This window comes from Empidonax traillii, unplaced genomic scaffold, assembly GCF_003031625.1.
Source record: "Empidonax traillii isolate 1590-97213 ecotype Southwest subspecies unplaced genomic scaffold, ASM303162v1 scaffold602:size389650, whole genome shotgun sequence".
Taxonomy (NCBI): Eukaryota; Metazoa; Chordata; class Aves; order Passeriformes; family Tyrannidae; genus Empidonax; species Empidonax traillii.
In genome coordinates, this window is record NW_020955795.1 from 206,145 (window position 1) to 223,309 (window position 17,165).

At 37.2% G+C, this 17,165-nt stretch overlaps 1 protein-coding gene across 7 annotated transcripts in view; it reads left to right on the top strand.

The window, feature by feature from the left end:
- PUM2 (pumilio RNA binding family member 2) overlaps positions 1–17,165 on the top strand; it is a 69,327-nt gene that overhangs the window by 11,107 nt on the left and 41,055 nt on the right. For all 7 annotated transcript variants that reach the window (XM_027898549.1, XM_027898546.1, XM_027898545.1 and 4 more), the window contains exon 2: positions 11,292–11,360. In XM_027898549.1, coding sequence (XP_027754350.1) covers positions 11,310–11,360 — 51 coding nt within the window. In that variant the 5' untranslated portion in view covers positions 11,292–11,309. The remainder of the gene's footprint in view (positions 1–11,291; positions 11,361–17,165) is intronic.

Genomic DNA, 17,165 nt, shown 5'->3' on the forward strand with positions numbered 1-17,165 from the left:
TCATTCTCCCTCTAAAGTCAACATCTATCTGAAGCTGTTCTAAAGATCATTTATTTCTGTTTCTGCAAGCAGAAGGTTCTATAACAATTTTGTTCTAAGCATTGTCTTTCTGTGCTGTGGTTTTAGGTTTTAGTTTGCCAGTTTCATCAATTAGTTCCAGTAGCATTTAGCTCCACCAAACTAAAAATCCAGATTATGAATGTCAAATGTGTGATTTAAGCAGCTTCTTGGACTTGCCAATAAGTAAAAATTTTCAAGCGTCACAAATTCAGAAAAGAAATATTAAACTGGAAGGATTTTCTGTTATGGTTAGAGGGGAGCTGTGGGTGAGGGTATTTGATTCCTGTTTTGGAAAATGTATGCCATGTTAAAACATCTTGTTTAATAAGTTCTTGGTGAGATTTTTCTGTCATACTAGTGCTGTATAATTTGTGGCAAGTATAAGTTCTTTGAGTGAATTTTAAAGTTGGGGTTTTTTTTATCTTTAAAAAGCCTTAAAACTTGCAACCCCCATACTTGAGATACCACCTTATTGCCTGTTTGTGACTCTCAGTTCTGGTAGCACACGTAGCTGGAAAGGGGAAACATATCTGTCTTTCCCCTCTCTTTGATTTTAAATAGCCAAAAAGGAGTATTTTGTGACGTACTGCAAGGTGGTTTCATGTCACTGGACTGCAGGAAAAACATGGAGAAATTTTCTGTGATATACTTTAAAACATTTCCCCAGCTAGAGAGAAGAAAATTACAGAGTTGAATTTTGCAGATACTTGATTTGTATTTTTAGTAGCTGGAATAGGCAGCTTAACATGAACTGCCATCAGGGCAGGAGGAGAGTAATTGCAGTCACCTGACTTGTGCAAACAAGTTTGTTCCATGTGACTTCTGGTCTTCAGAGACTTTTCCCTAATCACTCCTTCCAGTCACATTTGCTGTTTTGATGCACCTGCACAGTTTCTGACCTTTTCAACGACATTTCCAACTGCAGGTGATAGTTTCGGCCGGTGAGACAGTTCCCACCCACTGCATATTGTCTCGTGTGCTGTCAAGCTGTGAGCTGCTACCCCCTCTTTGTGGACTTAGTTGTGTCTTTATTTTATCCTTTCAAGCATCCTTGTGCTTTCCAGCATTCTCCTTTACATTTCCACCTGCCTTGATGTGTCCAAATACCTGGTGCTCACACGTTGTTGAATGTTTGAATGGAATGGCTGCTCTACTCTCACTTCACCAATTCGGTGTCTTGTTGTAGTTTGTAGTACACTTAGACTGAGAGTTCTTTGAAGCAGATTCCTTCATGCTTTAGTGCTTATTCAGTAATTAGCATGGGGTGAGTCTGGTTTGATACTGCAGCAAACAAATAGCGCGTGGTCAGCTGTGCATTATCTTGGATTTACATACAGTTAAATTATCCTGTAAGCTTGCGCAGCAGTAGCTCTGTGCAGAATCAGTTCAGGTCTGTGAGCAATTACTAACAGTAGCACAAACCTGAACGGTGTCGCTGCTTCTGGCAGTAACGTGAGCTGGGAGCAGCCTTTGGAGCCTGACGCTGGGAACCAGAGACCTGAGCTGGCCACTTACGGAGCCTGCTGGAATTTCTTGGCATTTATTCCCATATGCTCCAGGTTCTAGGTGGGGTTAGAAGTGAGGCCTCGTTCCAGATGTGGTTATTGTGTCGTTACGGAGTTTTATCCCAAAGCTAAGACTGGTTTTTAGGCATTCTAGGAGAGTTTTGCATAGACATCCAGGATAAGGTGGTGGGAGCCAGTAAGCTTGGGGGAAAATGTCTGCATATAGGCATTAAAGCATTTTACATTTGCCATAAATTTCTTCATATGCTCTTATTCACTTTCTTACATTTCTCAAGGTGTCAAAATTAAAATATTTAAAATTTGGGTCACTGTTATTTTGCTTAATCTAAGTTCTTGTCTGCAGGTTTAGAATGTTGTTTGCTTTCTTTTTTTTTCATATTATTAAAATTGAGGCTTATGAAAGTGTATGACACTGCTTTATTGCATGCAGGAGCTACATTTAGCTTTTTGATCTACCTTGGTTTGGTACCATTTGTATTAAAGTCAGGCTGAAGAGGGCCCTTGTGTGTCTTTGTGAAGGTAATGGAAGAGTTAGGTGAAAGCTTCTCTTCAGTGTAAAGACACAGAGCAAAATGAAGTGGGTAAATATGTGAAGGGAAGCAGGAGGGGCAGCAAATAGTTGGGTAAATGATTTGAGGGAATACTTTTTTGGGTGAGAATCAATAACCTGTAATTTAGACATCTAACCAGAAATTTTGCTCATAAAATCACCTTTCTGTATATTGTTAGATAGTTTGGTTTTATTCACAGTTACAGCTTCTGCCTGCCCTACATTCTGCTGTTTGTGTGCTGATAACTGCTTTTACATACAAGGGCTCTTAAATTTTTGACTTCTTGAATGAAAAGATTGAAGTATTTGGTTTTAACTCCATTGTAGCACAGATGTATCAATGCCAATCTTTGACTTTATTATGAAGTTTTTGTCACTTAAATTTGAATTTTAAGTAGCCTACTTTGTTTTGTTTTTTATTTTTGTTTATTGTCATTGGTATGAATTCTTTGGTGCTATTTTAGACTGGTTTTTACTTCCTTTGAAGGACTATGCTGGTCAACATTTAATGAGATATTAATGTCCAAGGCTAAGCTGTGGCTCTTAGTGAGCTAGAAATGAGGCTTACTGAATTAGAAGTAGTCTCTAGGGTTTCTTTACAGTTGACTTTTTTTCAGCTTTTGGGCAGTTGTGGAAATCTATGAGTAGTTTAAATACACTTTGTCCAAAGAGAACATCCTTAAAAACAGCTGAAATAATTGATAACAGCAGTTTCTTTCAGTGTCCATTCACCTACTGTAGACAGATAAGTGGAAAGCACACGTGCCTCCCTGCAGCAAGGGAGGCACTAAAACACACCAAAAGAAACTTGTTTTACCTTCTCGGCTGTCCTCGAGGTTATTCAGTGTTTAAAGGCTGAAAAAAAATCAAGGTAGATTTTGAAGCAGACTGGCATATATTTGAAACTTTGGGCTTTTTTCACTTATTTTTTGCTGGTGATACAGAGAAGATGTGAGTTGTGTCAGCACTTTTCTTTACAACAACTGCTTATTCATAGTGGAGTGAGGAGTCTAAAACTTCTGGATTTCTTTTTTGGACTATCAGCTATTCAATTCATTGCATAATGACTCGGTAGTTTTGTGTCTTCATCTCTGGTTTTATCCCCCACTTTGACAGCATCAGACTGTGTTGGTGTTCCCTGGATGCCCCTTGCCTGTCAGGGGAAGAAAAAACCCAAAAGAAAACAAAACAGAGTTTGGTCAAAGGGTATTGGACCGTGAGGGAGAAGTCATGATGCCAGAAACTTCTGGGCAGGAGAATAACTGGGAAAACTTTTGGTTTTGATGTAGCATTCTTGAAAACTGTTTCCTTAAGAAATTTATATAATGCATGGTAAATGATTCTGCTGTATTCTGGAGTAAAGAAAATGAAAGTAAATGCTCTGAAGAAGGGGATTGTTACATATCAAGAACTGCCGGGGGTGGGAGGAATGTTTGTGATACCAACTCTACAGTAACACAAAATTAAACTGTTAAAACTATTTCCTGGAAATTCTGTCAGCGTGACTTCTCAAATTTCCTCAGCCCCACTTTTAATGGGAGGGTGTGTGTATATTACACACATGTACAAAATATTTTTCTTGGTAGAATTATATTGCTTATAAATGAGTTGTGTTCCATGGGATTCCTTAAAATCACATTCTTTTTAGATGGTTTTTAAAATATCCATAATTTCTCAAACAAATTTAAGATTTGTTTTTTACTTTTCAGATGGTTATGAGGGGAGATCATCTGTTTCAGATTCTGTGGTAGCAAACAGAAAAGGAAAGATATTTGAGACTTCCAAAGAAAACACATCAGCAAAAAAAAAGTATTGATTGCTATGTAGAAAGTTAATTTATGGAAATTTTTACTTCATTCTAGGCCTGTGGATTCTGATGTTCCAATTCTTGTTAACACTTTTAAGAAAAGCTTGTTGACTCTAAGAAGGAAAGTTTTATGTTTCATTAATCATTGTAATATAAAATATATTTAAATTGTATTTGTATTTATATTTATCTCAGTGTAAATAAAATATATTGAGATATATATCAATATAATATATTGAGATAAATTGTTCCTCGTTTCTGCTTGTGTGTTGATAAGTTTGGGGTTTATACAGAGAATCTTCATTTTCAGAAAAGGCAAAGTTTTAAGCCTATTTCTATAGTATATCGCCAAGAGAGCACTCAAGGGTTTTTTAAAGTTTTTTAACTTACTAAATAAAGTTTTTGAATGAGAGCAAATGAAGTAGTGAAGGATGATGTCTCAAAACAGCAACACGTCAAATTAATGTCACACTTTGTGCAGAAGTAGCTGTGTAGTCATTTACTGACAAAACCTTTCAGTATAGAGCGAAACAGTAATGGAGAAATTCGGCTCATGGCTTCCTCTAAACTTCTGTTACATCACCAGCAGCACTTGCTACTCTGTTACCAGAGGTGGTGCTGACTGATCAGTTTAATAAGAGAAGTGTAGATTTTTAAAATTAGGGGAAAAAAAAAAATTCTGTCATGTGCATGTAAGTAATTCTGCACAAATTAAATTAAGCATGTTTAGACAGGAACTGCAATTCAAATTTCATTTCGCAGCTTTGTTTTCAAACTTCTGAATATATTCATTGCCTTCCTCTTTTGTTTCTGGTATATTTATGCAGGAACGTTGGAGTGAGAGTTGCAGAACAACAGTGAGAGTGCAGCAAGGGAAGGTGAAGAGTCTCGCCAAACTAGATGGGATTATACCTCAACTATTTCACATTGAAGATTAAACTTGTATATTAAAAATAGTTCTTCACTTAATTTACAAGCAGTAAAGGACCAATCAGCCCCTTTTTTGAAGAATTGTGTTTTCTTGTAGCTTATTTAAATGATAAGATAAAAAATGTAAGGAAAATATTATTTAACCAATCATTCTAATTAATTTTTTTAAAATAATTTCTTGTTTATAAAAGCTCTCACTGGACAAGTTTTTATGGTATTTTTCTTCCATTTTGTAAAATTATATAAACTTTTTATCACCTGCCTCTTGTCTAAATTTTTATTCTACAAACTTCTGCAACATCTGTCACTCTTCTTTCTGTTCTGTGCATTTCTTAGAAACTCTTTTGAGTAGATTATTTCTTACACAATTAAAAGACTTTGAGAAACCTGCCAAGTTATTTAATATAAACTATATGCCCTACTTATGTTGGATTATATCACTTCAGCTCTTCAAATGGAGCAAACAGTATAACTGTTATAAATAGTTATGAAATCTGGTTTCAGCACAGACACATTATTAATTTATGTGAGCCTGGTAGATCTGCCAGTATTTGGCTGTAGGGATTAGAATTCTGAGCTTGAGGGCATCTGACAGTACTTTAGAAAAACTTGTGCAAACAGTTCTGCCAGTCTTAGAGCAAAGATTGAGCTCGTTGGGTGGGAAGAGAGGCATGAAAACCTGCAGTGAAGAGGTGAGTTTCTACATGATGAGAGAGCTCATGTTTAGGGGGACCAAGTGCAGTTGCCCGTTGGAGTCCATAGCTGGGAGCAGAACCCAAGGTTCCTGAATTCTTTTAGACCAGCAAACCATCATCCCATAGCTCTGACACAAATGGTGAGATGTCCATCATTTTCCTGTGCTTTCCTTCATGGGAGGTGATAGCCTGTTACTGCTCTGTATCATCTGCTGGCAGAGGACTGTGCAAGTAAATCAGTAATTTCCAAACTTGATGGTGACTTGTGAGAGGCATACTTTGAGCTATCTCTGTATATAAATATATTTGCTGTTGATAAAAACGTAGAAAATTTCTTCCTGCTTTGTACGTGCTTCCAGATAATTGGTATTCTATTGTAAAACAAGCAAACAAAGCATTTTGGTCAGCTCTTCAGATCACCTTGCCTTTTTGTGACTTGTTTTTTCAGGAGGCTGGACAGTGCTTTTGCTGAGTGTCTTGCCCTGCCCCTTGAACATGCTGCAGAGACCCTACCTTGAAATCTGCTGCTTTCGTTTTTGTCAGTCAGTGTGCTCAGCACTGGTAGAATTGCTTCTCAGATTACAATATGAAGTTCACAAGGAAGTAAAGCAAGAACATTAAGATCCAGATCAACGTGATTGCTGAACCAGGCCAACTAAATTGACAAATTTGGATTTGTTAGAGTATTTGGATATATAAAGGGTCACAGAGTATAAAAGTATAGCTCAATCTGAGAATATGAGTTAAGAAGCCAAAAATACAGCACTTGAAGGATTATTCACTTACCTGCAGAAGTTTTAGTTGGTTCCATTTGGCCCTCAGAAAATGTTGCCTCTTATCAAAACATGACATACCTGTAGACTTTGAATTACTTGGGAGCAGCAACCTTCAGTAACCAGTTTGTTAGTAGGTAAACCTTTGGTTCCTTGATGCTCCAAAGAAGTATGAGAAAATGCATCTACACAAAAGCAGTTTTAATGAAAGAAATGCCTTGTTTTCTTTTAACGTTACAGAAAATATTTAGTGTTTTGTTACCAACCTGTGTACAAAACAGTTCAGTTGTGTTTACAGCAGTTGCCTGTTCAGCTACTCAACAGCTTTTGTTATCTGGATGCACTATAACCTGCCTTCTAAACCAAAGTAAGGACATTTTGGTTAGTTTGAGAAAAATATTCTAGAGTATATCTGTATACAGCCCTGAACTGCAGTATGTCCAAACAGAGGTTTGGAGATTTTCAGTTTAGCCTTTATGTGTAGTTTTCATTTCTTGGCCTTTGTTACGAATCCCTACTGGGTTTGTGTCTGATGTTTTAGCTTTTATTAAAAATATTATTTTTATTTAGTAGTTTCAAGTTGGCCACCTATTTGAGAGGTTTTAGGTGGGTTGGTTATTTTAAGGGTTTTTTGAATGTCTAGTCAAGTGTCTGACATGACTTTACAATACAGTGTTTAATTAATGGAAGGCTGGCAGAATTGCTAAATGTTGTGTTTTCAAATACAGCCATTTTTGTGTTTTTGAGTTAGTTTAACTTGCTCATAAGCATATATCTTACATAAGATAAATGCTACAGAAGAGATACCCCTGTAGAAAACTACTGGAAGTCGTTCAGTAAAATAAAGAAACTGAAACATCTGCAATCCGAAATGAAGCTTCCCTTTCTTTCCAGTCCCAGTGCTGGGATTACCAGGTGTTTTGTGTTGAATTTCTGGCCTAGGACACATCTTCAACTGCAAAATGTGTCCTCCTTTTGTTTGTCACAGTTGTTAGGGTGTTCACCTGGGAGAGAAAGGATGGGATGGGATTTGGGGTATGTTAATGCAGAAAGAGTGATTTTCCAACTCTCTGGTCAGCTGGTTTAACCACTTTTGATGTATAAAATGAAGTCAAATCTTTCTCTTTCATACTTTATTTTTTTTTGTTATTATTTTCCACAGACTTTTTTTCAAAGAAGGGGCTGTATTTTGCTTTTGCAAGAAGATGGTTACAAGCTTATTTCTGGCTGGATTAAGCGTTATTTGAGAGTTCTTGTTTCTAGATCTGGATACCTGCAGTGCAGAAATGGATATTACTGTGAGCAGTGTTTCTTGTGGTAATCCTAGATGACTGTCCAGTCAAGAGTCTGCCTCCTGGATTCTGTCCTGAGTTACATGAGGACACGGTTTCATGTTACTGGTTTATCATGTAGCCACCACTGAGCGGGTGCTCCTTCCCCACCCTGCTACACACCAGTTTGTCCGTGTTGCTTTCCCCCTGTCAGATGTGGTGGTCTCACCACTGTGGGGTTTTAGCCACTTCAGCTGGGTGATCTGGTGAAACCCTTATACGTGGAAAAAAAAGGAAAAAAACTTCTGAAAAGGTTCTGAAGACCTTTTATTTGATGATTACCAAGGTCATTCAAGGGGACTGATAGAAGCAGTTGGGGAAAGGGGAGCAGGACTGTCCTCAGCAGAGGAAGGCTTTTGCACAGGCCTCTAGATTTACAATAAATTCTTTTAAAATTTCAGTGTGAGGAAGTGTAAACTTTAGGAAGAAAGAGTCTACTAAAGCATAATTTTGGTTTTACTGTGTGTTAAAATATTGTTCATAATGGTGTGATGAAAAATGGACTAATACATGCTTGTATGTTCTATCTAGATCCTGTGGAAGGGGAAAAAGATCAGAATTTTCTGTTGGTGTGTCAAAGGGGAAAAGTTCATGGACACACTAAGGCCATTCTATCTGTTTCACAGCAGTGTGTGAGGAATTGTTATACCTAAAGACAGCTTTGTGTGTACTATAATTTGGGGGCCCCTGGAATGATCTGTTGTGGATCAGAAGTTTGAAATCATTGCCAGAGTCTCTGAGTTGGAAAGGTTAATTAGTGTTTAACTTCTGAAAACTAAGATTAGATCTAGCAACTAATCCCCAAACCAGGTAGGTGGTAAATGGAGAAAGAGGAGTCTGAGTGAATGTATGAGAGAACAAGAAAGAATCAAACGAAACCAGACAAAAACTTGTAAATGTTGAGCTGTATGCTCCATAGGCCTCTTTGCGTTTTATGAATGACTCTGGATGACAGGGTATGAATAAAAATACAGGTTTTGTGTTTGGGTTTTTTGTGGGTTTTTTTTTTTAATGTTCTGAATTTGAGTTTAAAAAACTTTATATAAAAATGCTTATTTCTGGAACCTATGAATTGGGTGAATGTTGGCATTGAATTAGAAAAATAAAACTCCTTGGTAATACAGATAACCCCAACGAAAGTTTCTCCTTCAGGGAAAAGGCATGTCTTTATATGTAGGAGATCCAGCATGTTTGGCATTTTGGATGTTTTCTTCCATGGTTGTAGTGATAGGGCTGGGTTAGCATTGAAGAAAGACCTGAAGATACTGGTGCTGCTTGTATTTTCCCCAGTCTGTAAACGATCTGTGAAACGTGTATTTATGATATAGGGCAGGATTTTGTGGCTGTTGTTTTTGATGGAAACAGAAACAGAGCTCTTAGCTACAGTGAAAGAACTATATTATTTCTCTTGCTGCTGGTAGCAGTAGATAACATTAACTGAAATTTCACCTTTGTAAGAAAGTGGCCGGTGAGCAAAATTAATATTCAGTGTACTAGCATGTATTTACAGTTTCAGAAAGCTTCAGTTTCTTATAATGGTCTCTGAACTGCTCAGGAAAAAAAAACCAAAAAAGCAGTTGTCTTATCTTGATTCTTGGGTTGTCTGTTCTTAGAGACTTGGAAGGGTGTATTGCCATGGTTTTGAATTTTGCTGAGTTGTAGAAAATGAGCATTTAGTATTAGGTCTTGCAACACTGAAAAACCCAAACAAATAAAACTATCACCATCACCACCAGAAGTTAAAACGAAAGGAAACCGACAAAACTCCCCAAACAAAACATACAAACAACAAAAAACAATCAACCCACCCCAAAAAACAGCCACTACCAAAAAGAGTATGCGTCTTTGAAGCTTGGTTGTGACTTATCTAACATCGACTTGGGTAGTGTTTATGGTAAATATACCTTGACAAGGTTTACCAGCATATTTTGTTTAGAGAGAGAGTTTTGAGACAGAAGTACCTAATTTACTATTTGTAATTGAAACCGAAGTGCGTGACCTCAGCATGGATAGTGGCCCAAGTCAGATAATGGACTCTCTCAGCTCTCTATAGAAGAAATTACGTTTTCAGAAACTATAATATTCAAATTAAGAAGTTTTCAATATTTGAATTTTTGATTTTTGTTTCTAAGTAATTGCTCTTACACAGTTTAATTTTCTATGTATATGCACAAATATTTGATTATCCCTTGGAGCTAAAAAAAAGTTTTGCATAAAATATGAATATTTTTAGTTCATTTGAAGAAAAATGTCTCTAGCTTCTCTAAGGCTATGTGAAAATCTTCTTTCAGTTTTTAATAAAATAAAATCAACCTACTTGACTGAAAAGTCAGCATCACTGGAAGAAAAGTGAGTGTGCTGATTCGCCCATTCTATAACTCACTCCAAAACTGAATTAGCTCTTCAGTGTCTCACTGACATTGTTGGGAATTGGTTTCAGAGTCCATCTTAACTACAATATTGTTCTTTTTAAGGGAAAATGTCTTTGAGCTATGAAGTTTCTTTGTTAGAAGCAGAGACAATACCAGAAGTTAATAGCTTAGAATGATTGTGAGGGAATAACAATATTCTAGGAGTAGAATTTTGAGAATGGAGCATTTATTGGCGGAGAATTGACACTTTCTCAATGCTAAGAAGTTGTTTGCACCTGAATATTGAAAGCACAGGATTGTTTCTTTGCCTGGTATTTGACTGTCTTTTGGAAAGTGTTCTTAAAGTGTTATCAGCTCTGTGGAGTAATTTCTTTTTGATTAATTGGTTACTGTAAGCATATGTGTTTACTGGTGAAAGGAACTAACTCCTCAGAGGAAGACTGATGTTGGGAGGGAAACTTAAATTTTACTTTGAACTTGAATAGCTTTAGCTGCTGCATCACACTATTGGGAGAAAAGGAAAGGGGAAGAAACAACTCTGAATTTCATGGGTTTATTTAATTTTGGAAACTTATCATGGCTTTGAAAATTCCTTGTGGAAACCATTTTCTCTTGGGAAAGAATGCACCCAATGCTTTGTGTCTGTGTGCCTTGGAAGAGGAGGTGGTTTGCTTCAGCAGCAACTCTTACTTTAGTAATATATGTTTCATATTTACAACAAACAAAGACAGACAGAGAAGGAGAAGTACTATTTCCTTGAAGAAAGCAGGAGAAATTGTGATAATGGAGTCAGTTACTAGATTTTAAAAGCAATGCATTGCTGGCAGGTTTTGTGACCTATCTGGTGAGCTTGTCTTTGTTTGCTGCCAGGTGTACTTAGTAACACAGTGTGCAATGGCTCATCTCCTTTCTAAGGGATATTCTATGCCCAAATCTTTAATTTCACTTTTTTTGCATTTGTTGCAAATGTAATGTTGGTCACTGTTTCCATAGTGAGCAATATCCGTCTGGATATATGAAGATTAAAATGTTTAAGTCTCTTGGAATTTCGTGCATGTTATTAGCATGGTTCATTAAACTGGTCACTGACTGTATTTGTTCATGGAATCTAAACTCATGTTCAGCCTAAACGGAGCAGCACATTTTGTGTGTGCTTTCAGTTGTCAGAAAGCTTGTGAAGTATTGCAAACTCTACTTTTGAAAAGATATTTGACTAATGGATTTTTGTTTTGGTTTTCCCCCTGCAGGTTCGATCTGTGGATGAGATGAATCATGAGTTTCAAGCTCTTGCCCTAGAATCTCGGGGAATGGGAGAGGTAATTATTGAGGGCTGAAAATCCAGTTGGCGGTTTGGAAATGTTGATAAAATTTAAGAAGTCTGAATAATACAATATGAAGCGAAGAGCTTCTCTTAAGGAGCAGTTTATTTTTCAGGCAACTGGAGATTTCTGTTCTGAGGTGAAGGAAAACTAAGTCCTTTGCAAGAACACTGGGATGGTTTTTGACTGAATCTGCTCTGTCAGTGCCAGTCTTGGTAGATTTTTTTTCTAGTGTGTGCAGTTCTGTGAATTGGGGCATGTTTTCAGTGTCACTGTATTTAAGTTAGCGAAACAATTGCATGGTCCTCCTGAAAAGCCAAGAAGCCTGGGATCTGAAAAAAAGGTTTGACTCCAGAAAAAGTGAACTGGCATACCCAGCAGAAATCTGTGGTAATTTACTTTTCACTGGTAATTACTCCTTAATAGAAGATTTTAACCAGGGTGAAGAGTGCTATTATGTAATTTAGCTAGAGAGAAGAAGAACTTTTTGTCTTATTGATTTGATTTGTTTGGGGTTTTTCAAGTCAGTGTTCTTTGTGAGGAGGAATTTAAGATCAGGGAGGATCACTTGGCTCCGTCAAAAGCAGTTCCTTGAACTGTTTAGAAAGTAATTGACATGCATTAGGGTTATTTGCCCTGACAGGACACGGTAAAGAAATAAATGCATGTTGAACTAAGATTTCAAATACTGACCCTCTTGTCTTGCTGGATATTTACCTAATTCAATTGATAACTGAACCAGTGACAATATTCCATCTTAACTTTCTTAAAATGAAGGTAGGACAATGATCTTTGCTGAAACCATAACTTACTGATGAAAAAAATGCCATGTTCTAGTTGCTGAATATTTCTGAGCTGACACATGGTTCTTCTTACTTGATTTTTTTTTTTTTTACTTTAATGAAGCATTTAAGCAATCACTTAGCTTTTCAGTGATTTTTGCTTCATCCAGGGTTGTCCTTCTCCCATTTGAAAAACCAATAATGGATGAAGCCCTGTTCTTTAGAAACCTGAGTAACCACACTGGATATGCTTCCTTCCTCTCCCAGCTCTTAAAACTCTTTTGAAAGGTAAAGGTGTTAGTGAGATATCTGTGGTAGTACCAGCAGTGTGATAGAGTGGATGGGTGAAATTCATAGTGGTGTTTGTTCTTTTGACACCCACGAAGTACTCAAAAGATTGAAAGCAGTGAAGGTGAAGGATGGCACAAATGCTTGGGAATTAAATTAAGGTATGTATGGCCATCCAAAGTGCTCCTCATTTAAGTTGTCTGAGATGAGGGATGTATTTCTGCATGATCATGATTCTGTTTGTTTGTTTTCATGGGTCTGTAAAGTTGTTTAAAAAAACACAAAAAGAGTTTTGGTACAGTACCGCAGCATCAGAAATTATTGTTATTGTACTGTGAACCCTGCACTTACCAGGTTATTTTGTCTTTCATTTCAAGAGTATCTTCCGTATATCTTGAGGTGACACAGGTTCACAGAGCTGGGTTGACTTAGTAATTTTCATAAGGTATTGCACAACAATAAAGTAGAGATGGAATTTGTCCCAGACTGTTTTAACCTTCTTTTTGATTATAACCTTTTAAAATATTAAAAGAAATGTCCTTGCAAATACCCTTACAAGAATGGGTGGTTGTATGTTCTTCTGTGCTTCCCTCCATCTCCTTGGAAAGGTGTGAGAGAGAGGTTATGTCAAGCAAACTGTTTCTAGCTGTAGGGAAGTTATCCTCCTCATTTTCTCTGTCTGCACAGATTTTTCTCTGAACTGAAATTAATTTATTGGTCATAATTCTAATCCTTTTTCATGGATATCAATCCTTGGCATTAGGAGGCTGTTAAGTCTTACTTTTCATATCATTACTAAAATAGTGACTATCTGGGAATCATCAAGCAAGCATCTCTTCCACGTGCTAATGTAAAGGATAGAGTATGAAATCTGTTTTCATTGTAGCCCAACACATTTTGGAAATGTTATGTACTGGTAATCCTTCTGTTTAGTTATTGATCTGAGCTGCTTTCAGATAGAGCCTGGTGTCAGTCAGTGTCGGGAATAGGACAACGTAACATGAGCCAGACCTGCAGCTTCCTTGATCCATTTCTGTCCTTCGATTCTTTGTTAATTTATGCTGTAAAAAAACAGACTAAAGTTTTGTCAGCTGTATTGCAGATTGTCTCATGAAGTTTTAGATATTAGATTGGTTATACACAGATGATGCTTCTGGCTCCAGCTCCCAAAATCTGTTTGTGACCCTTAAGGTCATGTTAATATTCTGAAGAAACAAGGACACTTGCTGCTATTTCTCTGAGCATCTGTTTGCTGTTTCAGGGCCAGGATGGTGGGCTTCAAGGCCTTTAGTGTGACCCAGTACAGGCACACATTAAACTTAGTGCCAGACAGAATATAAAACTAAGTCTTCTTTTGGTAATGTCTATTCTTATATTAGCTTACAGGGTCGAATCACACGCATTTCATTGTGGGAACAAAGTATTCATTTCTAGTGTAAAATTTCAAGCAGAGAAATGCAGCTCAAAAGGATCAACTTCTGATCCTTAAAATAAATTTTTAAAAATAATTTGAAAATCTTAAATTCAAGAGCCAGTAATCGAGACTTTGCTGTTACTTATCAGAGAGCTGGTTAAAAGGCAGCTTTAACATAACTGGTGATTATTATTCATGTGTAGTAAAGGGCTTTGTGCATCTGGCAGACACCTAACAGGGATCAGTGCTGATACTGAAAAACACATTTTTTAGTGTACCATTGGGAGAACTTAGTAACAAATGTGACAACCTTTGCCATCGTTTTTAGTTAGATTTGGATGTGTCTTCGCGAAACTTGTTCTTTCTTGGATTAAATACAGGAAATACTGAGCAAACATGCTATCAAAGGGTAAAGCACAATGATTTTAACTACTTGTATCTGTCTGTGTTGACTTCCGGATTAAGTGCTTTTCAGTAGAACTAATTAAGTGCACATTGTGGCCTGTCTGTCAAAGATAAACACTTAACGTTTTTCTGAAAACTACTTTTTTTTTTTAATTCCACAGTTAAATAGTAGACAACTGTTAGGGCTGCTTGTATGACAATCCAATAGCTAAAATATCCATTAAAAAAGAGCATCATGTATGTCCTATCCATTATCTGTCAAAAGTAAATCATAAATCTGAATCACTGCCCCTTAGGGACCTGCAGTATTGTAAACTTTGAAATACTGCATTTATTTAAATATTTGAGGGATGTATTTATTGTGTAGAATTTTTAATGCAAATAATTTCTGTAAATCTGTTTAATCTTCAGTAGTTTAAATTCAGCCTTTTGAGGTATGGATGATGCATTATGTTTTGTGTTAAACATATTCTATATTCTTTGTGTACCAGGGTACAGGAAGACTGCAAGCTGTTGAATTTATCTGTTTGGAGTTTGAAAGTAATTAAAAGGGAAAACAAAAAGGCAAAACACAAGCACAAAAAGAACAAAACAAAAAAAACCCTCACAACAACAAAGTCCTTCCAAAACTTTTTCACTGAGGATTATTGCTACTTTCTGCCAGTGGACAGTTTTTCCTTTGATAGTGTGTTCTGATCCGAATTTGCTTATTGTTTTTAACATTGAGTTGTCTGAACACCTGTCTGATAGTGGAATTTACTGATTTCAGAGTAAGCATACTTTGGGTAATTCTCATTTTATCACGCCCAGTATATTACTACATCTGCTTTATTCTGAAAAGGTTGTGTTAGTCTGTGACACCTTCACTTCTTTGTTTCGTCTCAGCTGGACATACACTTGAAATTGCCTTAGAAAATAAAATGTGATTCCCAAAACCAAGGTTTCATAGATACTCTTAAATGGTTGCTTTCTGTTCTACCGCTGACCTACAAAATGAAAATTAAATAGTATTGCAAACTTGTTACAAATGCAAAGCTAAAAAGGATGTGTAGATTGCATAAGCAGATCTGGATTTTGTAATATTTTGCTTTTAGTTGAAATGCAGTTGTAAGATCCATTAATCTCTTTCTCTGTCTTCTGATGGCTACGTTCATGCCTTAAATTTGGGATAAACTTAATATCCTGGTGCTCCCAAAGTATGTTCGGTTGACACCTGCTGGTGATTCTACAGTGCACTTCAGCGTGGGCATCTCTGTCAGGGCAGGTCATAACAGTCCAGCACTCTTGCAAGGATGGTACTCTCCTGTGGTTTTGTTGAGCTTTGACTGTTTATCATCCTTCAACCTGAATCCTTCTGTATTAATGAACTTCTGTAAGAAAATAAGGGATATGAGTATGTTAGCCAGTCAAAATCCTTTGTTTCTGGTAAGAACTCTGGGCAGCACACAACAATAGCAATCCTGAAGTTACTGCAGAGGAGCTCTTGTCATCTCTGTTGCAGTGTCAGTACTGTGGCTTCCTAGTGGCAATCTTATCCTCCTCCTCTTTAAGCTGTTTTCACAAGTTCTTTCAATGTTACACTAAGAAATACCTAAAAAAATACCCCAGTTTGTAGTTTCATCAAGGCTCATACTCAACAGCCATCAAGTTGAAGGGTTTTTTAGTCACTTAAGTTATAGGAGAAACAGATTTCCAGAACGTACTCATTTATTGCAAACAGCTTCATCAGATTGTTTGTTTTTTCCTAAGTTTACAAAATTCAAAATTCTAAATTCGGCATTACGTTGTGCAGAATCTGATGGATTATGCTGCTTTCTTCAGAGCTCTTCCCAGTATTTTTTGCAAGTTCTTTTCACTTTAATTTCAGTTGATGGACCTTGTAAAGTATGTAATATATAGTATGAGAGTACAGTGTTTTAATTACATATTCTAGAGGAAGTATAATATGTATAGTTTGGCAGTTTTACTGTTACTGATGGGAGAAGTTAGAGGAACAAAGTAGAAAAGTGGAAGTGACAACCTGACATTTGAGGTACTGTGTGATGCTTCTGTTATGTCCCACTAAGTCCTTTTGTCCTGAAGGGCAGTACAAGAAGTGATACTGATCTAAAGTGACACTTCTCTGCTTTAGAAATAGGAATGAAAAAAACCATACAGCTAAATGCATTGTTGGTATGTAGAACTTCACATTTGAATGTCACTGATTCGTAACCGAGAGAGCCCTGTGGTCTAAAGGAGCTGATCTGTTACTGTGTGTGTTAGTTCCTTCCTAAATTTGTGATGTAATGCACTTCTGAGTGAAGAGAACTTCACAATGAACTGCTGCTGTTTCCTGTTATCATCACAGTATTAGTTCACAGCCAAGCTTCTGAGCCTTTGGAAAGAAGGCACTGTTAGTTAAGGCTTCTGAGAGGATTGACTTGATTTAACACAGGGATTAAGTTGATTTGCTTTTTTCACAGCTGCTTCTATATTCTGTATTTCTCCCACATAACTTCAGAATCTCAGTCTTGTTGCAGTCATTTTGGCAATTCCTTTATACGGCATCAGCTGTAATAGGAAGTAGCTTTCAGGTGTTACATTATTCATCACCAATACCTGCTGCCTTATTGAAAGCTGACTTTGGTATCAGGGTGAGCTTTCAGCCCAGAAAGCCAACCATGTCCTGGGCTGCGTCAGCAGCAGTTTGGGCAGCAGGTCGAGGGAGGGGATTCTGCCCCTCTGCTTTGTCCTTGTGAGACCCACCTGGAGAGCTGCATCCAGCTCTGGGGCCTCAGCACAGGAAAGGTGTCAGCCTGTTACACCAGGTCCAGAGGAGGCCACTAAGATGATCAGGGGGCTGGATCACCCCTCCTATGGAGAGGGGATGAGAGAGATGTGCTGCTTCAGTCTGAAGAAAAGGCTCCCAAGAGA